Source organism: Sminthopsis crassicaudata, chromosome 1 (assembly GCF_048593235.1).
Source record: "Sminthopsis crassicaudata isolate SCR6 chromosome 1, ASM4859323v1, whole genome shotgun sequence".
In the NCBI taxonomy this organism is placed as follows: domain Eukaryota; kingdom Metazoa; phylum Chordata; class Mammalia; order Dasyuromorphia; family Dasyuridae; genus Sminthopsis; species Sminthopsis crassicaudata.
In genome coordinates this window covers 2,681,671-2,706,253 of record NC_133617.1, presented here as the reverse complement: position 1 = coordinate 2,706,253, position 24,583 = coordinate 2,681,671, and the positions used below count along the sequence as shown (strand labels likewise).

The following is a 24,583-nucleotide window of genomic DNA, read 5'->3' as shown; positions in this document are numbered from 1 at the left end:
TCTTGAAAAATATTTACTGGGCTCTTTTATTTATCATAATTTCCAGAACATCCACTAATTACTATTTTGTCACTCTTGCTTCTGTTTTCCACACCATTTGTTTCTCCAATGAAATATTTTATATTTTCTTCAAATTTTCCACTTTTTCTTACTTTTACTTCATTGATTCTAGATGTCTAGTTAAGTCATTCCTTTCCATTTGTCAAATTCTAAGTTTTAGTGAATTACTTTTTTTCTTTGAGTCTTTCACCTCCTTTTAGATTTGGCCAGTTGTACTTCAGAGAAATTTTTGTTCTATGCCTTTTTAAAAGATTTCTCCAATTTTATTTTTAGGTGTTTTTTCTTTTTAAATTTCCTCAAATTGATTTTAAAGAAATAATTATCTTCTACATTTTTCCCATTTTGCCAAATTTGTTTTGTGAGCAGTTGCCTTCTAGATATTTTCCTATTTCCTTTTCCAAGCTTGGGTTTTTATTCCCAAATTGTTATAAATTTCCTTCATAATTCTTATTCCTGTAAATTTTTCCTTACATTTCTTTTTAAAGATCTTTTTTGAGCTTTTTCAAGAGAGGCTTTTGAGCTTGACCTGAATTCATATTCCCCTCTGAGAATTTACTCATATACATTTTGCCATTGTTATCCTCTTCCAGGCTTCTATTATGATCTTCCCTGACTGATATCTTTCTATGGTCAGAGGCTTTTTTTGCTAGTCACAGACTGTGTGGGGCTAATGGTGCTTTAGGTTTTGCCAGTGGGCTGGCTTGCTGAGGTCCACTGACTTCCCGGTTCTCTTCTATGTTTGCCCCGGAGTTCTCACAGCAGAACTGCTGATGCACTGGGTTTCTGGATGAGGACACAGTAGGCACTGTTGCTGTAGATTGGCTAAGAACCTCACACTAAATTCCCAATGCTGGACTGCTCCTGGCTATTCCTAGATGTACCCCACCTCTGCTGGGCCATGATCCACCTGTGTTGTCCACACAGACCTGTCCTGAAGGCATTCCAATATATATTAAGCTGAATAATTACATTTCAAATGTTTCTGAGTTCTGTCTCTCCAAAATCCAATCTGGCACATGATCTGCCAAAAGTGTTAATTTTGGTTTTTCCTTGAGTTCAGTAATTCCTTCAATTTTTCTTTCATCACTTATTACTGAAGAAAACATTTCCAGTACAATATTGCATAGTAATGGTATTACTGGATATCCTTGTTGAACCCTTGATCTTATGAGGAATACTTCTAGGAATTCAAAATTCACATTGCTTTGGGAACAGCACTTGCAGTACAATGATTCTGACCAAGGACAAGCTTCAGGGTCTTGTTGAAATTTCTCCCACATCTATGACTGAGACTGGGGAAGTCAACTAGGCTATAATTAGGCAATATATGGACTATCTTATAAATGACCAGGGTATGAAATACCTTTTTGTGAAGGGTTTAGTAGGAGAAGGTTTGTCACTGAGTGGTGCATTAGAGTGGGTGACAAATGGAAAGAGTAAGTTGGACCATGTGATCATTCACACATACTTTTAACTATGATATCTGTGGAGGTGGTTATCAAAACCAGAATGTCAAAAAACAGCTGAGTTTTTCTTCACAAACATAAATAGCTATCAGCTAAAAATGTTTATTCCAGTCTCCTGTCACTATCTTAGGTACCCTCTGCAGTATGTAGTGCCAGATGTCCTGCTGGATTCAGAAAGTTGCCTTTGGAGGGGAAGCCACCTTGTTGCTTCAGCTGCTCCTCATGTTCAGAGGGAGAAATCTCCAGTCATATGGATGAGTTACTGAAAGGAGCTCGCTTCTCATAGCCCCTGAGAGTGAAAATAAGTAAGAAAATATTCTTTTGTTTTAATTTTCCAGAAACGTCACAGTCTCTGTAAATGATTATATGAGTCAGAGAAAGAGCAAATGTTAGCAACTTTTCCAATAAGAATAAGGGTGAAAACAAGAATGCCCATTCTCACCAATATTATGAATCTTTGTACTAGAAATATTACCTTTAGCAATAAGAGACCAAAGTGAAATTGAAGGAATTAATGTATGCAATGAAAAAACTAGTATCACTCTTTACAGGAGATATGGTATGTTTAGAGAACCCTTGAATATCAACAACAACTACATGAAATTTTAGCACAATTGTTGGATATAAAATAAACCCACATTTGTCAGTGCCATTTGTTGCCAACAAAGGCCAAGAATGAAAGGTAGAAAGAGAAATCCCAGGTAAGTGTAAACAAGACAAAATATGTGGAAGTTAACTTGCCAAGACATAGCCAGGAATTGTACAAACACAATGAAATGGTAAATTTTTCCTGCTGCAAAATGAGAAAGATAATATATACGAAGAAATTATTCATCATCTTTTTTCTTTGATGAATTGCAATCACTTGTCCTTTTACAACAAGATAGTATATCATGGATATACACAAAGGTAAAAATTAAAAACAATATATACAAGTGACCCGAGTTCAAATCTGGTCTCAGACACTTAACACTTCCTAGCTGTGTGACCCTGGGCAAGTCACTTAACCCCAGCCTCAGGGGGAAAAAAAAAAAAAAAAAGGAAAAACCTAACTCTAAATGTGAATGGGATAAACTCTCCAATCAAATGGAGACAGCAGACTGGATCAAAAGTCAGAACTCTATATGTTGTTTATAGGAAACACACTTAAAGCAGGGAGATATGCTTCAGGTAAAGCCAAAAAAGCAGGGGTAGCCATCCTTATCTCAGATCAAGCAAAGAGATAAGGAAGGAAACTATATCCTGCTAAAAGGTAGCATAAATAATGAAGCCATATCAATACTAAACATATATGCACCAAGTGGTATAGCATCTAACTTTCTAAAAGAAAAGTTGAGAGTTGCAAGAAGAAATAGACAGTAAAACTATAATAGTATAATATATGTATATTATATATATATATATTATATGTATATATGGAAAATAATAGTTGTATATATTTATATATGCACATATATGTAAATGTATGTTTATAGATAAAGGAGTTAGAGATGTCTTTCTAAGAAATAGAAAGGGAGAAACAAATAGACAGATGGTGAGAGACAAAGGCAGATAAAGAGATAGAAAGAAATGAATACAAAGATAGAAATAGAAACCAAGATATTGAGATGGAGAAAGCAAAAGCAAAGAATGTCACCTAATGGGGGGGAGGTATTGTATTCCACACATTATAGATTGCAGACTTTTCTCTAACTTGTGGGTCTGGTTTCAGAGGAAATTTTACTCAATACTGACCAAGAGCTGAAAAGTAGCAGGGTCTTCAGAGATCATGGTTCATGTCCCATATGAAACTGAGAGCAATTAGCTGACTCTGTAAGCTCCATAGGAGTCATCCAACCTCTTTCTACTGAGATCCAATATTGCTTTTCCCTATTTTAATTATTCTATTCCTTCACAGTATTGAACAATATAGTAACAAAAATGTCAGGTATAATGAGGAATGGTAAAAAAAAAAATGGCCTTTTCCCCCTGAACACAGTTGCAAGCAGAAATAACCCTGGGACTGGACCTGTGACTTGTGGTTAGAGGGAACTCCTGCAGCAGGAACAATCTCTACCTAAGAAGGTCAGGCATTTAGCTGGGCCTTGTTTTCTGGGAGATACCAAAACCATTATGGAGCAGAATGACTTCCACAGTATTAAAAGTGTATTTGCCCCCTTCATGGCCATCACCTGTTTTCATCACACTGCACATGGAGTGACATCAGAGAATTTATCCATTCAGGAGATTAAGGAATGAGGCATGGGATAAGCAAATCACCTTTTGGGTTGCAGGGCTTGTTGAGTCAACACTGCATCACAAGCTCAAAGCAGAATGGAATCTGCCATGGCTTATTCAATAGCATTGCATTTGAGCCTGGCCTTACATGGTTTTGAATCAAAGAGAGAACACAGTAGAGGAAAGCAGAGAAAGGACTGCTTCTATGAGAAAATATTACAACTGGTTCAAAATTTAGACCACCCCTTAATCTCATCTGCTGCCTTAGTCTCTCCCCTGCAATGAGGGCAAAGTCTTGATTTAATGATGAGATGGAAGAGGATGATGGTGATAAAAATTGTAAAAAACATTTAAATAGAGGCTCAATTTTGTGCTACATATGTTCTCTCTCATTTGATGCTCATCATAACCTTATAAAGATGGTGTGATTATTATCCTTATTTCAGTGAAAGGAAAACAAAGACCAATGGATATTATTTATCCAGAATTACATAAAAACTGTGTTTCTAAGGCAGGATGCAAACTCTGACTTTCTTGCCTTCAATTCCTATATATACTCAAGTAGTCATTGACTTACTGATAATGCAGAGTAAAATTAAAACAGTTGATGGTGATTTGCGACAAAGCTAGCATGTCTCTTTGGTTTTTCACTGCAGATGTGACAGGGGCAATGAAAGATTTGCGAAAATCACAGAGAAACAGGGAGAATCAATGAGCAAAAAAAAATAATTTCTAGGAAACAGAGAGACTGCTGATAGAAATAAGGGGTCTAGTGTGTCACTGAAGCATTCTAGATGCTAATTTCAGGTCTCATGGATCTGAAAAAATAGGATTAAAATAAGTTGAATCCAATATTCCAAATAGTGAAAAAAAAATCCACTTGAGGATCCAAAGAGAATTTTTCTTTAAATTAACTGATGAAATTAAGGTATTAAAGGGTTATAGTTTTCACTGTTGAAAAAAAGCTTCATTTCTCATGGGATTAATAAAAGGAACACTTCCAAAACAAAAGAAACAGGTTTTCTATAAGAAACTCCCAGCTATTTAATAAGTAATTAATCAGCCAACCAATAGTCATTTAGTATGAAAAGAACTTGGTCATAAATAAAGGGCTAGAGTGATAAAAAGGAAGTGAATCCTTCATTCAGGGAGGTTCTATTCCAATAGAGAAGACAAGAATACACACACTCTCTGTATCTACCAAGAAAATGTTTAAAATCCATATCAATTAGTTGTGGAAAGATGGGGAAGCTGGGAGCTGGAAAGAATGAGGAAGTATGGATACCAGCAGCTTTTCAACTTGAGTTGTTGCCCAACACAACACAGAAGTAATCTCATATTTAATACTAAACAGCACCACTGTCTAAGCTTACTGGCCTATAGGTTAAGAAGACAAGGTCTCATCACTTACATAAAAGGAATAAAGAGAACCTGAACCCAAGCCAACAGTGATCAAGGGCTTTAACAGGGTTGATCTAGCCAGTGTACCAACGAACTTACCAGTGACTGTGTCATCCAGTAAAGAGAGAATGGGGTTTTGCATACTATGGAAGCTGAAGTACTTGCTGCAGCTCTCCTGACTATTTCCTGCTGTGGGAATGAAGAGAAATATTTAAATCTAAACTTTAAGTCCTTGTTTGTCTCCTGCAGATGCTGAGCAGTGTCAGAAGTGCCCAGAGGATGAATATCCCAATGAGCAGAGAGATCACTGCCTCCCCAAGACTGTGACCTTCCTGGATGTGAATGAACCTTGGAGGAAGGCAGGGACAGCTGTAGCTCTTTCATTCTCATTCCTCACAGCCCTGGTTCTGTGGGTCTTTGTGAAATTCCAAGACACTCCCATAGTGCAAGCCAATAACAGGAACCTCAGCTACCTACTCCTCACCTCCCTTTCCTCCTGCTTCCTCTGCTCCTTGCTCTTTGTGGGCCGCTTCCTGCCTTTTCCGACAAACAGTATTTGCAGTTGTGTTCACAGTGGCTGTTTCCTCCATTTTGGCCAAAACCATCATAGTGGTTCTGGCTTTCAGACTTACAGGGCCAGGGAGCAGCATGCGAATATTCCTTCATCCTAGAGTGCCCTACTGTGTTGTTCTCGTCTGCTCCAGAATTCAAGGGCTTTTCTGTGCCATCTGGTTGGGGACCTCTCTCCCCTTCCCAGAAGCAGACACACATTCTGAATCCAGGTACATCATCCTCACATGTAATGAGGGCTCCGCCTTTGCATTTTACTGTGTCCTGGGCTATATGGGCTTTCTGGCCCTGGGCAGCTTCACCATAGCCTTCCTGGCCAGGAACCTGCCTGATGCCTTCAATGAAGCCAGGTTCATCACTTTCAGTATGCTGGTGTTTTGTAGTGTCTGGATCTCTTTCCTCCCCACATATCAGAGCTCCAAAGGGAAAGCCCTGATGATTGTGTAGATCTTCTCCATCTTGGCCTCCAGCGCCGGGTTACTGGGCTGCATTTTTATTCCCAAATGTCTTTTGATTCTCCTGACATCATGGGAAAATAACACAAAACAGAACAAGAATCAAAGGAGTTTCAGGAGCAAAGATTTTTCTTTTTTTTTAAATTTGATGACCCCCAACCAAAAATTAAACTCGAAATACAAAAATTAAAAGGAGAAATCAATAAAATTGAAAGTAAAAAAACTATTGAATTAATAAATAAAACCAAGAGTTGGTTTTATGAAAAAGCCAATAAAATAGATAAACCTTTGGTAAATTTGATCAAAAAAAAGAAAGAGGAAAATCAAATTGATAGTCTTACAAATGAAAAGGGGGATCTTTCCACCAATGAAGAGGAAATTAGAGAAATAATAAGGAGTTACTTTGCCCAACTTTATGCCAATAAATTTGATAACTTAAGTGAAATGGATGACTTCCTCCAAAAATATAGGCTCCCTAGATTAACAGAGGAGGAGATAAATTGCTTAAATAGTCCCATTTCAGAAAAAGAAATAGAACAAGCTATTAATCAACTCCCCAGGAAAAAATCCCCAGGGCCAGATGGATTCACATGTGAATTCTACCAAACATTTAAAGAACAATTAGCCCCAATGTTATATAAATTATTTGAAAAAATAGGGGATGAAGGAGTCCTACCAAATTCCTTTTATGACACAGACATGGTACTGATACCTAAACCTGGTAGATCGAAAACTGAGAAAGAAAATTATAGACCAATCTCCTTAATGAATATTGATGCTAAAATCTTAAATAAGATATTAGCAAAAAGACTTCAGAAAATCATCTCCAAGATAATACACTATGATCAAGTAGGATTTATTCCAGGAATGCAGGGCTGGTTTAATATTAGGAAAACTATTAATATAATTGACCATATTAATAATCAAATTAATAAGAACCATATGATCATCTCAATAGATGCAGAAAAAGCATTTGACAAAATCCAACATCCATTCCTACTAAAAACTCTTGAGAGTATAGGAATAAATGGATTATTCCTTAGAATAATCAGGAGTATATATTTAAGACCGTCAGTAAGCATAATATGCAATAGAAATAAACTGCAACCTTTCCCAGTAAGATCAGGAGTGAAACAAGGTTGCCCACTATCACCATTACTATTCAATATAGTACTAGAAACGCTAGCCTCGGCAATAAGAGCCGAGAAAGAGATTCAAGGAATTAGAGTAGGAAATGAGGAAATTAAACTATCACTTTTTGCAGATGACATGATGGTATACTTAGAGAACCCCAAAGACTCTGCTAAAAAGCTACTAGAAATAATTCAAAATTTCAGCAAAGTGGCAGGATACAAAATAAATCCACATAAATCCTCGGCATTTTTATATATCACTAACAAAATGCAACAGCAAGAGATACAAAGAGAAATTCCATTCCAAACAAATGTTGAGAGTATAAAATATTTGGGAATCCATCTACCAAAGAAAAGTCAGGAATTATATGAGAAAAATTACAAAACACTTGCCACAAAAATAAAATCAGATTTAAATAATTGGAAAGACATTCAGTGCTCTTGGATAGGCCGAGCGAATATAATAAAGATGACAATACTCCCCAAACTAATCTATTTATTTAGTGCTATACCAATCAGACTCCCAAGAAACTATTTTAATGACCTAGAAAAAATAACAACAAAATTCATATGGAAGAATAAAAGGTCAAGAATTGCAAGGGAACTAATGAAAAAAAACTCAGAGGAAGGTGGTCTAAGTGTACCTGATCTAAAGCTATATTATATAGCAGCAGTCACCAAAACCATTTGGTATTGGCTAAGAAATAGACCGGTAGATCAGTGGAACAGATTAGATACAAAGGACAAAAAAGGGTACATCTATAGCAATCTAATCTTTGACAAACCCAAAGATTCCAACATTAGGGATAAAAATTCATTATTCGGAAAAAACTGTTGGGAAAACTGGAAATTAGTATGGCAGAAATTAGATATGGATCCACACTTAACACCATATACCAAGATAAGATCAAAATGGGTCCATGATTTAGGCATAAAGAGGGAGATAATAAATAGATTAGAGGAACAGAGGATAATCTACCTCTCAGACTTGTGGAGGAGGAAGGAATTTATGACCAGAGGAGAACTAGAGATCATTATTGATCACAAAATAGAAGATTTTGATTACATCAAACTAAAAAGTTTCTGTACAAATAATACTAATGCAAACAAGATTAGAAGGGAAGTAACAAATTGGGAAAATATTTTTAAAAACAAAGGTTCTGACAAAGGTCTCATTTCCAAAATATATAGAGAACTGACCATAATTTATAAGAAACCAAACCATTCTCCAATTGATAAATGGGCAAAGGATATGAACAGACAATTCTCAGAGGAAGAAATTGAAACTATATCCACTCACATGAAAGAGTGTTCCAAATCACTACTGATCAGAGAAATGCAAATTAAGACCACTCTGAGATACCACTACACACCTGTCAGATTGGCTAAGATGACAGGAACAAATAATGACAAATGTTGGAGGGGATGTGGGGAAATTGGGACACTAATACATTGCTGGTGGAGTTGTGAAAGAATCCAGCCATTCTGGAGAGCAATCTGGAATTATGCCCAAAAAGTTATCAAACTGTGCATACCCTTTGACCCAGCAGCGCTACTACTGGGATTATATCCCAAAGAAATACTAAAGAGCGGAAAAAGACATATATGTGCCAAAATATTTGTGGCAGCTCTTTTTGTTGTAGCTAGAAACTGGAAGATGAATGGATGTCCATCAGTTGGAGAATGGTTGGGTAAATTGTGGTATATGAAAGTTATGGAATATTATTGCTCAGTAAGAAATGACCAGCAGGAGGAATACAGAGAGGGTTGGAGAGACTTAAATCAACTGATGCTGAGTGAAATGAGCAGAACCAGAAGATCACTGTATACTTCAACAACGATACTGTATGAGGATGTATTCTGATGGAAGTGGAAATCTTCAACATAAAGAAGATCCAACTCACTTCCAGTTGATCAATGATGGACAGAGGTAGATACACCCAGAGAAGAAACACTGGGAGGGGAATGTAAATTGTTAGCACTAATATCTGTCTGCCCAGGTTGCATGTACCTTCGGATTCTAATGTTTATTGTGCAACAAGAAAATGATATTCACACACATGTATTGTACTTAGACTATATTGTAACACATGTAAAATGTATGGTATTGCCTGTCGTCGGGGGGAGGGAATAAGGGAGGGGGGGTAATTTGGAAAAATGAATACAAGGGATAATATTATAAAATATATATATATATATATAATAAAAAAAAAAAAAAAAAAAAAGAGAAAAAAAAAAAAAAAAAAAAAAAAAAATTTGATGCCTGAGGACTTTCGGCCAAGATGGCGGCGTGGAGGCAGACAGCTGCTTGAGCTCTGTACTTTCTCTCAGGACTAACTTCATGACAAGCCTCAGAGTTAATGCTTGACCAGAAAAGAAACAAATAATCACCAAGAGATGAGAAGGTCTGTGTTTGCTCGGGGGAGGGTCGAACAGACTGGGCACAGATTGAGGGCAGGCAGCCAGAGTGAGACAGACAGCTCACACAGCTCAGACCTGAGGGGCAGAGGTACGATCTCTGCCGTTTCTGCAAAAAGACTTTTACCTCAGTGTGAATATTTTGTCTTGGCAGCAAGCCAGGAGCAGGGAGAGGGTGTAAACACCAGAAGTGAAGATTAAAACCCCAGAAAGCTAATGTCTCTCGGAACCTGCTACCCCCAACCCCCACCTGGAGTGACTCAGCTTGTTCTCAGAGCCTCAGAGTGCAGACACAGCGCAGCCATTGCTGTTCTGTTAGTGGCTCTCTGCTGCCCTACCCCCCAGTCTGTAGAGGAAGCCCATTAACACCATCCAGCCCCATCCCCCTCCAAAACAGACCAGTTGTTTCTCTTGTCAATTTGTTTTCTTCCATTCCGCTCTTGACAAAATGAACAAAAAATTCAAAAAGGCTCTAACCATTGATAGCTTCTGTATGGAGAGAGAGCAGGCTTCAAATGCTGAGGAGACTAGGAACAGACTGTCCCCAGAAGTATCCCCTGGGAGGGATATAAGCTGCTCCTCAATACAAAAGAATATCATAGAGGAAATCAAAAAGGCTCTCACAAGAGAGCTAGAAGAGAAATGGGAAAAGGAAAGGGAAGCTTGGAAAGAGAGCCTAGAGAAGTCATCCAGAGTGGATAAAGAGATCAAATCATTGAGAAACAAAATTCGTGAATTAGAAAAGGCAAACAACTCCAAGGAAAACAGGATTAGTGAATTGGAAAAAGTAAACAACTCCAAGGAAAACAGGATTAGAGAGCTGGAAAAAGAAATCAGCTCTCTAAAAAATAAAATGGATAAAATGGAAAAAAAAATTCCATAGAAGATAAAAACACAATTGGACAATTACAAAAAGATATAAAAAAAGTGAGTGAAGAAAATACATCATTGAAAATTAGACTCGAACAAGTAGAAATGAATGACTCAAGGAGAAACCAAGAGGTAGTCAAGCAAAACCAGAGAAATGAAACAATTGAAAAGAATGTCAAGTACCTTATTAGAAAGACAACAGACCTGGAAAACAGATCCAGGAGAGACAATTTGAGAATAATTGGACTCCCTGAAAAGTGTGAGGAAAAAAAGAACTTGGACACTATTTTCGAGGAAATTATCAAAGAGAACTGCCCAGATGTTTTGGAAACAGAGGGTAAAATAGACATTGAAAAAATTCACCAATCACCTACTGAAAGGGACCCTAAAATCAAAACACCAAGAAATATAGTGGCCAAGTTCAAGAACCATCAGACAAAGGAAAAGATATTGGAAGCTGCTAGAAAAAAGCAATTCAGATATGGAGGATCCACAATAAGGATAACCCAGGATCTAGCAGCGTCCACATTAAAAGAAAGAAGGGCCTGGAACATGATATTCTGAAACGCTAAGGAACTTGATATGCAGCCAAGAATAACTACCCAGCAAAAATGAGCATCGTTTTCCAGGGAAGAAGATGGCATTTAATGAAATAAATGATTTCAATCTATTTTTGATGAAAAAACCAGACCTACATAAAAGGTTTGATCTTCAAATACAGAACTCAAGAGATTTCTAAAAAGGTAAAAAGAAATCTTGAGAACTATACTTCTGCCATAAAAATATGTAAAGAACATATGTATAATTTGTCCTAGAAACTAGAGGTGGAAAGGAAATTATATCATAAAAAAGTGTAAAGTGGTGGTACTACACTCATGAAGAGGAAAAGGTAACCTATTATATTTGAGAGAAAGGAGGGGGATGAACATAGTATGTAGCAATAGACATATTCGATTTATGGTGAAACTTCTTCCACTTCATTGAAAAGTGAGAGGGAAGGAGTAAGCTAAGGGGAAGGGAATACAGAAATAGTGAGGAAAAGGGGTAAAATAAGGGGAGGAACTTTAAGGTGAGGGAGGGATCCTAAAAAGGGAGGGCTGTGAAAAGCAAGTGGTGTTCACAAGTTTAATACTGGGTAGGGGGGTAAGAGGGAAGGAAAGGGGAAAAGCATAAGCAGGGGTTAATAGGATGGCAAGCATTATAGAATTAGTCATTCTAACCATAAATGTGAATGGAGCAAACTGCCTCATAAAGAGGAAGCAGTTAGCAGACTGGATTAAAAGTCAGAATCCTACTATATGTTGTTTACAGGAAACACACCTGAAACAGGGTGATACATTCAAACTAAAAGTAAAAGGGCGGAGCAGAATCTATAATGCTTCAGGCAAAACCAAAAAAGCAGGAGTAGCCATCCTCATCTCAGATCAAGCAAAAACAAAAATTGATCTAATTAAAAGAGATAAGGAAGGGCATTATATCCTGCTAATGGGAAGCATCAATAATGAAGCAGTTATCAATATTAAACATATATGCACCAAGTGGTGCAGCATCTAAATTCTTAAAAGAGAAATTAAGAGAGTTGCAAGAGGAAATAGATAGCAAAACTGTAATTGTGGGAGATCTCAACCTTGCACTCTCAGAATTAGATAAATCAAACCACAAAATAAATAAGAAAGAAGTCAAAGAGGTAAATAGAATACTAGAAAAGTTTGATATGATAGATCTTTGGCAAAAGCTAAATGGAGACAGAAAGGAGTATACTTTCTTCTCAGCAGTTTATGGAACCTACACAAAAATTGATCATACACTAGGGCATAAAAACCTCAAAATCGGGGCAGCTAGGTGGAGCAGTGGATAGAGCACCAACCCTGAATTCAGGAGGACCCGAGTTCAAATCTGGTCTCAGACACTTAACACTTCCTAGCTGTGTGACCCTGGGCAAATCACTTAACCCCAGCCTAAAAAAACAAACAAACAAAAAAAAAAAACCTCAAAATCAAATGCAGTAAGGCAGAAATAGTAAATGCATCCTTTTCAGACCACAATGCAATCAAAATTACATTTAATAAAAAGCCAGGGGAAAATAGACCAAAAAAATAACAGGAAACTAAATAATCTTATACTAAAGAATAATTGGGTAAAATAGAAAATCATAGACATAATTAATAACTTCACCCAAGAAAATGACAATAATGAGACATCATACCAAAATGGGTGGGATACAGCCAAAGCAGTAATAAGGGGAAGTTTTATATCTCTACAGGCCTACTTGCATAAAACAGAGAAAGAGAGGGCCAACGAATTGGTCTTACAACTAAAATTGCTAGAAAAGGAACAAATTAAAAACCCCCAGACAAACACAAAACTTGAAATTCAAAAAATAAAAGGTGAGATTAATAAAATTCAAAGTAAAAAAAAAAACTATTGAATTAATTAATAAAACTAAGAGTTGGTTCTATGCAAAAACCAACAAAATAGACAAACCCTTAGTAAACCTGATTAAAAAAAGGAAAGAGAAAAAGTAAATTGTTAGTCTTGAAAATGAAAAGGTTGAACTCACCACTAATGAAGAGGAAGTTAGAACAATAGTTAGGAGCTACTTTGCTCAACTTCATGCCGATAAATTCGATAACTTAAATGAAATGGAAGAATACCTTCAAAAATATAGCTTGCCCAGATTAACAGAGGAAGAAGTAAGTAGTCTAAATAGTCCCATCTCAGAAAAAGAAATAGACCAAGCTATTAACCAACTTCCTAAGAAAAAGTCCTCAGGACCAGATGGATTTACATGTGAAATTCTACCAAACATTTAAAGAACAACTAACTTCAATGCTACGTAAACTATTTGAAAAAATAGGGATTGAAGGAGTCCTACCAAATTCCTTCTATGACACAGACATGGTACTGATACCTAAATCAGGTAGATCAAAAACTAAGAAAGAAAACTATAGACCAATTTCCTTAATCAATATTGATGCTAAAATCTTAAATAAGATATTATCAAATAGACTTCAGAAAATCATCCCCAGGATAATACATTATGACCAAGTGGGATTTATACCAGGAATGCAGGGCTGGTTTAATATTAGGAAAACTATTAGTATAATTGACCATATTAATAATCAAATTAATAAAAACCATATGATCATCTCAATAGATGCAGAAAAAGCATTTGATAAAATCCAACATCCATTCCTACTAAAATCGCTTGAGAGTATAGGAATAAATGGACTATTCCTTAAAATAATGAGCATATATTTAAAACCTTCAGTAAACATCATATGTAATGGCGATAAACTAGAACCTTTCCCTGTAAGATCAGGAGTGAAACAAGGTTGCCCACTATCACCATTACTATTCAATATAGTACTAGAAACTCTAGCCTCGGCAATAAGAGCCAAGAAAGAGATTCAAACAATTAGAGTAGGAAATGAGGAAATCAAATTATCACTCTTTGCAGATGGTATACTTAGAGAACCCCAAAGACTCTGCTAAAAAGCTATTAGAAATAATTCAGAATTTTAGCAAAGTTGCAGGATACAAAATAAATCCACATAAATCCTCAGCATTTTTATACATTACCAACACAATCCAACAGCAAGAGATACAAAGAGAAATTCCATTCAAAATAACGGTCTATAGTATAAAATATTTGGGAATATATCTACCAAAGGAGAGTCAGGAATTATATGAGCAAAATTACAAAACACTTGCCACAAAAATAAAGTCAGATTTAAATAATTGGAAGGACATTCAGTGCTCTTGGATAGGCCGAGCGAATATAATTAAGATGACAATACTCCCTAAACTAATCTATTTATTTAGTGCTATACCAATCTGACTTCCAAGAAACTATTTAAATAACCTAGAAAAAATAACAACAGAATTCATAGGGAACAACAAAAGGTTGAGAATTTCAAGGGAAGTAATGAAAAAAAATTAAGTGAAGGTGGTCTAGCTGTACCTGACCTAGAATTATATTATAAAGCAACAGTCACCAAAACCATTTGGTATTGGCTAAGAAATAGACTAGTTGATCAGTGGCATAGGTTAGGTTCACAGGGCAAGATAGTAAATAAAAATAGCAATCTAGTGTTTGACAAACCCAAAGATCCCAAATTTTGGGATAAGAATTCATTATTTGACAAAAACTGCTGGGAAGACTGGAAATTAGTATGGCAGAAACTAGGCATGGACCCACATTTAACACCACATACTAAGATTAGATCAAAATGGGTCCAAGATTTAGGCATAAAGAACGAAATCATAAATAAATTGGAGGAACATGGGATGGTTTACCTCTCAGACTTGTGGAGGAGGAAGGAGTTTGTGTCCAAGGGAGAACTAGAGACCATTACTGATCACAAAATAGAAAATTTTGATTACACCAAATTAAAAAGTCAAACAAAACTAATGCAAACAAGATTAGAAGAGAAGTAACAAATTGGGAAAACATTTTTACAGTTAAAGGTTCTGATAAAGGCCTCAACTCCAAAATATACAGAGAATTGACTTTAATTTATAAGAAATCAAGCCATTCTCCAATTGATAAATGGTCAAAGGATATGAACGGACAGTTTTCAGATGATGAAATTAAAACTATTTCCACTCATATGAAACAGTGTTCCAAATCACTATTGATCAGAGAAATGCAAATGAAGACAACTCTGAGATATCATTACACACCTGTCAGATTGGCTAAGATGACAGGAACAAATAACGATGAATTGGAGGGGCTGTGGGAGAACTGGGACACTGATACATTGTTGGTGGAGTTGTGAAAGAATCCAACCATTCTGGAGAGCAATCTGGAATTATGCCCAAAAAGTTATCAAAATGTGCATACCCTTTGACCCAGCCATACTACTACTGGGCTTATATCCCAAGGAAATACTAAAGAAGGGAAAGGGACCTGTATGTGCCAAAATGTTTGTGGCAGCCCTTTTCATAGTGGCTAGAAGCTGGAAGATGAATGGATGTCCATCAATTGGAGAATGGTTGGGTAAATTATGGTATATGAATGTTATGGAATATTATTGTTCTGTAAGAAATGTAAGAAAAGAGGAATACAGAGAGGCTTGGAGAGACTGACATCAACTGATGCTGAGTGAAACAAGCAGAACCAGAAGATCATTATACACTTCAACAATGATACTGTACGAGGATGTATTCTGATGGAAATGGATATCTTCAACATAGAGAAGAGCTAATCCAATTCCAATTGATCAATGATGGCCAGAATCAGCTACATCCTGAAAAGGAACACTGGGAAATGAGTGTAAACTGTTATTTTTACCTTCTGAATCCAATTCTTCCTGTGCAACAAGAAATTTGGTTCTACACACATATATTGAATCTAGAATATATTATAATATATTTAACATGTATAAGACTGCCTGTCATCTGGGGGAGGGGGTTGGGGGAAGAAGGGAAAAAATCTGAACAGAAGTAAGTGCAAGGGATAATGTTGTAAAAAATTACCCATGCATATGTACTGTCAAAAAAATTATAATTATAAAATAAAAATTAAAAAAATTCTTTTGATGTGTTTTTCCTCCCATTCCATGTAAAACACTATCTTTAACTTTTCAAAGCAGGTTTGACTTCCACATTCTCTCCCTTCTTCCTCAAGCCCAGAACCATTGAGAGGCCACATGTGCAGTTACACAAAATATTTATATCAATATCTTGCTAAGAAATATACATGCACCATCCCTTGGGTAACTAAAAAGAATCCTTAAATATGATATCTTTACAAACTGTGTAGCATCAAGAGTGTCATCATAAAAACCTTCAGAGTAGTTTTGGATCATTGTGTTGTTGAAAAAGCAAAGTTATTTGCAGGTGACCTCTCCACTCTATTGCTTGACTTTGTACACATTACCTTTCAGTTTTCATATGTTCATGTATGTCCTTCCAGATTTTTCTGGTTATCATAGTTTCAGAATTATCAAAGTATTCCATCACAATTACATACCACAGTTTCTTCAGCCATTCTGCATTTGATGAAAATTCCCTCAATTTGCAATTCTTTCCTCAAGAACAGAGGCAACATCATTATTTTTGTACGTATATTTCCTTTTCCTTTTTTTTTTTAATCTGTTTTAGGTTTCAAGCTAAGTAGTGTTAGTTTTAGGTGGATGAATTTGCATAATTTTATGGTCTTTTCATCATATATCAAATATTTTAATCAATATCAGTTGGGACCTAACTCATATTTTAATATATTTCATTCCTTTATCTATACTTTTGAGAAGAGCTGGCTGCATCAAAGAAAGTTGCTCCTAAATTGAATTCACAATGACTATTGCTAACTGCATTTTTTTTTCAATTTATCCCTCATCAAACCATTTTATTCTCACCACACATTTCACAATTTTCCTTATTTTTTTCACTCTATCCTTTACTCACATCCCCCTTTCTTCTTAGTTTCTTGTAAAAATAATGTAGATTTCTTTATCTATGTTGACTGTGTATGTTATTTCCTCTTATAGCCAATTTGAATGAGTGTAGTATTCACTCACTCTTCCTCCCCTCCTTCCTTCCCCTCTCCTCAATGCTTTATGTTGCCTCTTTAACGGTACGTAATTTATGCCTTTCACCTTCTCCTTTTCCGTTTCTCCCAATACATTCTGCCAACCCATTAATTTAATTTACTTTCTTTCATAAAGTATTCTCTCATATTCATATTCAATTCATACCCATGCACTCTGTTTCTATACACTCTGAATTTCCCTAATTGTTATGGGCTAGAACTTGAAACAAGGTGCTAAGTCAATGGGATTGAAGTAATTTAGCATAATGTTTAACAGTTCTCTAGTTCAGTGCATGTACTTACTACTTACTATAATTTCACAAGATTCACACTTTTAAGAGAGCGTATATAAGCCAGGAGCCTCAACCAGGATTCAGTTGGGGAGATTCAGAAGCAAGAGAAGGCAGGAGGGAGCTCTCCAGACCAAGACTACAGAAGGCCTCTAAGAAAGCTAACTGGGCCACAGGAAAGGAGACAAGACTTGGAAAGAGACAATAAAGGATTTGGACTTTAACTCCTGGTTGCATTTAGGGTAATTAATGAACTGAAATAAAAGCCACTTCCAGAAGCCCCCCAAGAAACTTGCTCCCAGAGAATATTAAATTATAGAGGAGAATATTACACCTAATAATGGGAAATTTCTCACAAATTACAAGGATCATCTTCTCATGTAAGAATATAAATAGATAAATCAAGTCCTTTATGACTTCCATTTCCTGATTAACTACTTGTGCTTCTCCTGAGTCCTGTACATGAAATGAAATTTTCTGTTCAGCTCTGGTCTTTTCATCACAAATACTTGGAATTCCCCTACTTCACTGGGTTCCTACCTTTTTCCTTAAGGTTTCTCATCAGTTTTACTGGGCAGGCAATCCCTGGTTACAATCCTAGCTCTTTGCTCTATGGAAATTCATAGTCCAAATACTCCGATCTTGTGTATGCTGACTGTCTTCTCACTTATACTTGAATTCTTTCTTTCTAGATACTTGTAATATTTCCCATTTACCTAAAAGTTCTGGAGTTTGACTGGCCTTTTTCTGGACATTTCCTTCCTGAGTTCTTCAGATGGTGATCAGTGCGTTCATTCCACTTCTCTTTTATCCTCTAGAATACAAAGAGTTTCCCTCAACAATATCTTACCAGAAGATGTCTAGGAAGTCTCTGCTGGGTCATTATTTTCCAGTGAGATATACTACATTGTTTTCTACTTTTTCATTATTTACATTTTGATTGATGGTGTCTGGATTTCTCATAAAGGTATTAGCTTCCATTTGACCAATTATAGCTTATATTTCTTTGATCACAGCAGCACATTCAGAGTTATTATTCCTTTTTTGCTGGCATCAAGCCAGGGCTGCAACTTTACTGGCTTGATCTATACCACTCCTGAGCTCCTACCTCACATTAGACATTTCCTGATGGGAAGTTGTAATAGATTAGAAAAATGTTCCAGTCCATCTTTTTTTCTGAGTAATAACACTCTACCATGCATTTATCATCATTTTAAAGGGTTTTGGAAGATTTAGGGTAAAAACTGAAATGAGTTCCTTCTTTATTCGGCCTTCTCAGCTCTGTATGGACGATGTTTTAGGGAACATAGAATAACATTCCTTTTTCTCTTTCTTTCTTTCTTTCTTTCTTTCTTTCTTTCTTTCTTTCTTTCTTTCTTTTATATTTTCTTTATTAAACTTGTTATTTTTAACAACATATGCATGGACAAAATAACTGTATGGATATGTGTACATATATAGTGTTTAACATATACTTTAATATATTTAACATGTATTGGTCTACCTGCCATTTAGGGGAGGGGGTGAGGGGAAGGAGGGGGAAAATTGGAACAGAAAGTTTTACAAAGGTCAATGCTGAAAAATTACCCATGAATATATATTGTAAATAAAAAGCTAAAATAAAAAATATGCATTGATAATTCTTCAACATTTACTCTTGCAAAACTTTCTGTTCCAATTTTCCCCCTTTCCTAAACCCTTCCTGGGATGGCTACTTAAACATGGTAGAGATGTAGGTTAATATCAACATATGCATACATATTTATATAGTTATCTTGTTGTGCTAGAGAATTCCAATCAAACCAGAAAAAAAGTGAGAAACAAAATAAAATGCAAGCAAATGACAAGAAGAAAGTGAAAATTTTCTATTATGAACCACACTCAGTCCCCACCATCCTCTGTCTGGTTGTAGATGGCTCTCTTTATCAAAACCATGAACAGAGCCATGTGCACCAGAACTGATCATCATATAACCTTGTTGCGTGAACAATGATCTCCTGGTTCTCCTCTGTTCACTCACCATCAGCTCATGTAAGGCTTTCCAGGCCTCTCTGAAATCGTCCTGCTGGCCGTTTGTTATAGAACAATAATTAGAATAGAATTTCTTGGGATATTTCTGGGAATAACTGGCTTGAAGAATGTGATAGGAACAAGGCCTTCCTGAAGTACACAATTTTTGACTTTGTTACATTAAGTAGACTCTTAATCCTACAACAAAGAATGGTTCCCAGGGGTGTCATGATTGGTATGTGCTCAGTGTGGGGCACATAAGGACGAGCTCTCAGGGTCAAGGAGAACTTCGGAAGATTCAGAGTCAAGATTCATTCTCACTTCCACCTTTGTGCTGGAGACATTGGGAGGACGAGAGGCTGAAGCTGCCACAGAGAAAGGACTCGCAGCAAGAGATCCCGGGAACCAAGGAGAGAGGAAGGCCTCCCGAGAAGCCGCCGAGCCCCAAGTGAAGCCCCAAGGTTGTGGAAAGAGACACTAAAGGATCTGGACTTTAGCTCCTGGCTGCATTTGGGATTATGGACCTGAACTGAAACTAAGGCTGCCTCAGGAAGCTCCCCAAGAAACCTGCCCCCAGAGAACGATTCCAATTCAGAGAAGAGAACACCACATATAGCGAACCTGTATGTGTATGTCCTTGTATAAATGCACGTGGACATATATTCTCACACATGTTTTGTTTCCTTTGAACTCCGGAACCTTAGCTCAGGTGCCACGTGCTTCCAGGAGATCTTCTCTGCCTCCCAGGTGTGTTCTCTGTCTTGAATACACAAGGTCCTGGCACACAGTAGGAGCTTAACAAATGCTTCTTCCATCCCCCTTCCGGTTGTACTTCAATTTTCCTTTGGCTTTATTTTGCTTTTCTTGTTCAGCCATTGTTCAATCACATCCCTCCCTTTCTGACCCCATTTGGGATTTTCTTGGCAGTAATACCGGAGTGTTTTGTCATTCCCTTATCTAGCTCATTTTAGACAAGAGGAACTGAGGCAAACAGTGACTTGGCCAAGGTCACAGAGAGAGTAAATGTCTGAGGCCGGATTTGATCTTAGAAAGATGTTTCCCTGACTCCAGGCCAGGGCTCTTACCCCTGCCCCACCCAGCTGCCCCTTCTTCCTTTAGTTCTGTACATGTTACATCTCCTCCAGAGGAAGGTAACCCAGAGGGGGAGGGCTGTCACTTTTACTAGGTGTCTAATAAATGTGTGAGGGGTGATTCGAAGGCCTCTCCAGCTTTAGGGGGGATACACAGAAGGAGTGTCCCAGGAGGAGGAGGCCTCCAGGGCTGGTGAGCTGCTAGAATGGACCCATGTCCCAGGGAGACCCCGAATCCTGGGAAACCCGAGTGTGCAGGGAATGGCCTGGAGCGTCCCGCTCGCCCCGCAGGCTGCAGTAGTAACTGCCACATATTGAAATGGACTGACACGAGATAGCCAGCTCTGACCAGATTATTCAGTTTAAAGCATCATTTATTAGCTGGCCGGCGACTGACCCCCCCTAGACAGACCAGTAGAGATCAGGCCCGAACCTTTAGTGAGATACACTTTTAAGCGCATTCACCACATCCGGGTCCAGCCTTGTGGTTACACATTTTGGGAATCACTGACACAGCTTCTCTTTACAATGGGGAAGTGTCTGGACGAGAGTGAGCACACAACGGAACCTTTTTGCAATGTAGACGCCTACTTCTCGGAAACTCCAGGGTCTCATGAAGCGCGGCATGGGGCCCAGTCTGAACATAACACTTCCCTTAATTTAGTTTAAGCAACATTTTCCTGAGGCCCCTTGACCCAGGGATGAGGGGGCCAGTCTTTTGTCCATTTCAGTATAAAGTGCCCACTATGTGCCAGGTGCTGAGCCATTTATAGATATTAACTCATTTACTAATAATAATACTAATAACTACTATTTATGGAGCACACCCTATGATCCCAGCCCTGTGCTAAGGGCTTCACAATTACCTCATTTGAGTCTCACTACAGCCCCAGGAGGTAGGTGCTGTTATTATCCCATTTTATATCAGGATAAACTGAAGCAATCAGAGGGATTTCCCAGGTTTCCACAGCCAGCAGGTGCCTGAGGCTCCAGTGGGACTCAGTTCTCCCTGGCTCCAGCCTGAGCTCCATGTTCTGCCCCCTTAGCTGCCCCTTTGTTCAGGCCAGGAGTCCCTGGAGCTCCTGACTTAGCCCTTGCCCTCCCCCTTAGCTTGACTCTCTCCCTTCCCAGAGAACAATAGACTTGGCCAGGACCATGGAGACCCCTGGGCCCCTCCCCCACAGGCCCCCCTGTTCTGCCTGAGGCTGGACTAGATCTTGGACCTGGAGCCAGGAGCCCTCAGAGATCCTGAATCTGATCCCCTCCTGCTCCAGAAGAGGCCCAGGGAGGTCAGGGATCTCAGGCAATCACAGAGGTCAGTTGGGATCCCCCTGGGGGTAAATGATGGGGGATCAAAGGAGCCTGTGCTGAGAACTCCCTCTGTGTGGGTCAGTGTGGGAACCAAAGGCCACAGCAGAGGTTTGTGAGCTCCTGGTCCCCGGTCTAACGGCAAAGAGGCCCAGAGAGGGGAATCAGCCTCAAGGCCTGGGAAAAGGTACTCAGGGAGCCCTGGCAAAGCAGGGGCAATGTGGCCTGTTCTTGTGTATTATTCCCATTGATGCAGTGACAGAGGTCAGATATGGGCGCTCCTGAGCCCTCGGGAATCCCCATTTCCTTCTGTTTTAGGAGCTGTGATCACTGGGGAGGCAGCGCCCTGAAAGTCCTTCCCTTCCAGGAGGATGATGGGAACATATTAGATGCATCTCAGATGCCTGGTTCTGAGTCCTTGCTGTTGGGCCTTCTCTCTGTGGAAGGAAATGAAGAGCCGGCCTGCTGCCAGTCCCCCAGTGTGTCTCCTGTTCCCTTTTCTAGCCAGGATGGCAGTCGTCTCGTCAGTGTTCTGGGTGGGTTGCAATGGTCCCCTCAGAACCTGGAGGGTCAGTTCCCCCTTGTCTTTACCAGAAATTCACTCCAACATCCCCAGCTAAAACTGGCTACTGAGGAGGGTCAAAGTCAAAAGAGACAAAGTCCTGTGGAATTCCCAGAGTTCTCTGCCAGAGGGGAAGGGCTGACTGAAGTCTCCTTGTCCAAAGGGCTCCCAGCAGGATCCCAGATGAATCCACGTGGAAATGAAGTCCTTACAAACCACTGGTCTCTACCACAGCTTCTTTACTCACAAAATGTCCCAGGCAATGTTGTGGTGCTTGTGCTTGTGTCCTGCATGTGTGTGTGTGTGTGTGTGTGTGTGTGTGTGTGTGACTGAAGCCTCCCTCATTCCCCCAATATCCTCTGCTAGGAGCACTTTGAGGAGACCTACACAGGAGTCATAATGAAGCTTTGTTTTAACATTGTTTTTTTCCCTGAGATTATTCCAAAGTGGGAAGAACAAGCCCCTGAGAGGATCTTGACCTCCCCATGTGGAGGGGCAAGTTCCCTGAAGATCCGAGAGTGGATCTTCCTTTGGAAATGACTCAGATTGGACAGGGACAGTTAGGGGACAGGAGGCAAGTTCAAATCTGGCCTCAGGCACTTACTGGAAAAACTTTGTGACCCAAGGCAAGTCCTTCACCTTATTTGCTTCAGTTACTTCATCAATCAAAGGCCTTGGAGGGGGAGGGGCAAAGGCCTCTAGGGAAACCTCAAAATGGAATAACTGAAGATCAGACCTGACCAAAATGACTGAACCTTGCAGGGCCCATTTCCTGGATCTAGAGAAGGAAGGGACCAACCTAGAATCACCAGGTCTCTGAGGTCTCTTCTGACTATATGCTCCTTTATCTTGTTATAGGTAATCTGCTGGGGAAGATGGCCTGGGATCCAGCAGGCAAAGGCAGATTTACCAAAGTATTTTGTATTTGATTCTGCTCATTTTTCGGCCTCAGCTCTGACTGGTTTTCCCTGTCAGGAGCAGCATCCCCTCCCCCAGGACTAAACTGATCTCCTGAACTGGAATCACAGAGGAAAGTGGCCCCATCTCATGCACTCGGGGGCCTCTCCCTCAGACTGGAGGCTGAAGGATGGAGCCATAAGCTCTGCTCCAAAGGCTTTCTGACTGCAAGAACTCCGCCTGTGACCTTCTCTAAGGGCAGTGGTTGGGAGTAGGAGGGAATTAGCTTTGGGGTAAAACCTCAGGATTGTTCTGCTCCATATTGTGTAAAGGCAGGCAAGTCATTCTAATCCCCTGGGAATCATTTCTCATCTGTAAAGTCAAGATTTCATGAAAGATTTCCTGCAAATGTCTCTGGGACTTCAGAATTCTTTGCTCCCACCGCCCAAAGTGCAAAGATGTGTCTGTATATCCTGTGATTTGAACCCCAGATGGGGAAGATGGGCCTGCAGGTGTCTTTGTTCTGGTTGTTGGAGAGTGGAAATCTCTCCTCAAAATCCTGGTCTGAGGAACCTCTGAGGCTCCTTTCATCTCTAACAGACGGATGTTACAATCCGACAGAAAGAGGGAGACCCACTGGCAGAGGAAAACTATGAGCACCGGACTTTCTATAATGACTTTTCCAAATGGATTTCACTGCGCCCTGAGCCTGGGACCTGGCTCACGTGGACCCTGATGCAGGGAACTTAAGAGCATCAAGGCTACAGTTTTACCGTCTTTTAGGGAAATTGTCATCTCGGAAGGATTTAATAAATCTTGTGTCCTACAATAGAATATTTCTCGAGGTTTCTCCAGCACAGGTTATGGGCTGAAGTCAGGTCACAAAACTATTTTCCTACAAAAGGCACTTCTGGGATGGAGCCTGACTTGGCACAAGGGACAGAGAGGTCAAAACATAATTTTGCACTTATGATTTCCCTGGATGCAGGGACTCAGCTGGAGATGCCCCAGGCAGGCTGGTCCCCGGAATTCTTCTGAGACTGAGACTTCTCTGAGGAAAATCGAGTAAGACGAATGGACCCAATAACTATCTAAAAATAAATGTACCTGGAGACAGAGAGAAAGTATATAACGGTCCCTCATCTTACACCTTTGTCCTTGTCTTGCACATGGACCTGACTAATGTCCCTCTGCTTCCTCTAGTGTGACCTGGAGATCAGAGCCTGGGCTTCTGTAGACAGACAGGCCGTGTCTGGTGCTGAAAAGTTCCTCCTCAGTCCCTGACTCCAACAGCTGACTT

The 24,583-nt window shown here is 39.0% G+C and overlaps 1 protein-coding gene across 1 annotated transcript in view; it reads left to right on the top strand.

Moving 5' to 3' along the window:
- LOC141561491 (vomeronasal type-2 receptor 26-like) overlaps window positions 1–24,567 on the top strand; it is a 68,621-nt gene extending 44,054 nt beyond the window's left edge. The window contains exons 6-7 of the mRNA XM_074301581.1: window positions 22,143–22,347; window positions 24,487–24,567. Of these exons, the coding sequence (XP_074157682.1) occupies window positions 22,143–22,347; window positions 24,487–24,567 (286 nt within the window). The remainder of the gene's footprint in view (window positions 1–22,142; window positions 22,348–24,486) is intronic.
- Window positions 24,568–24,583: the final 16 nt, after the last annotated feature.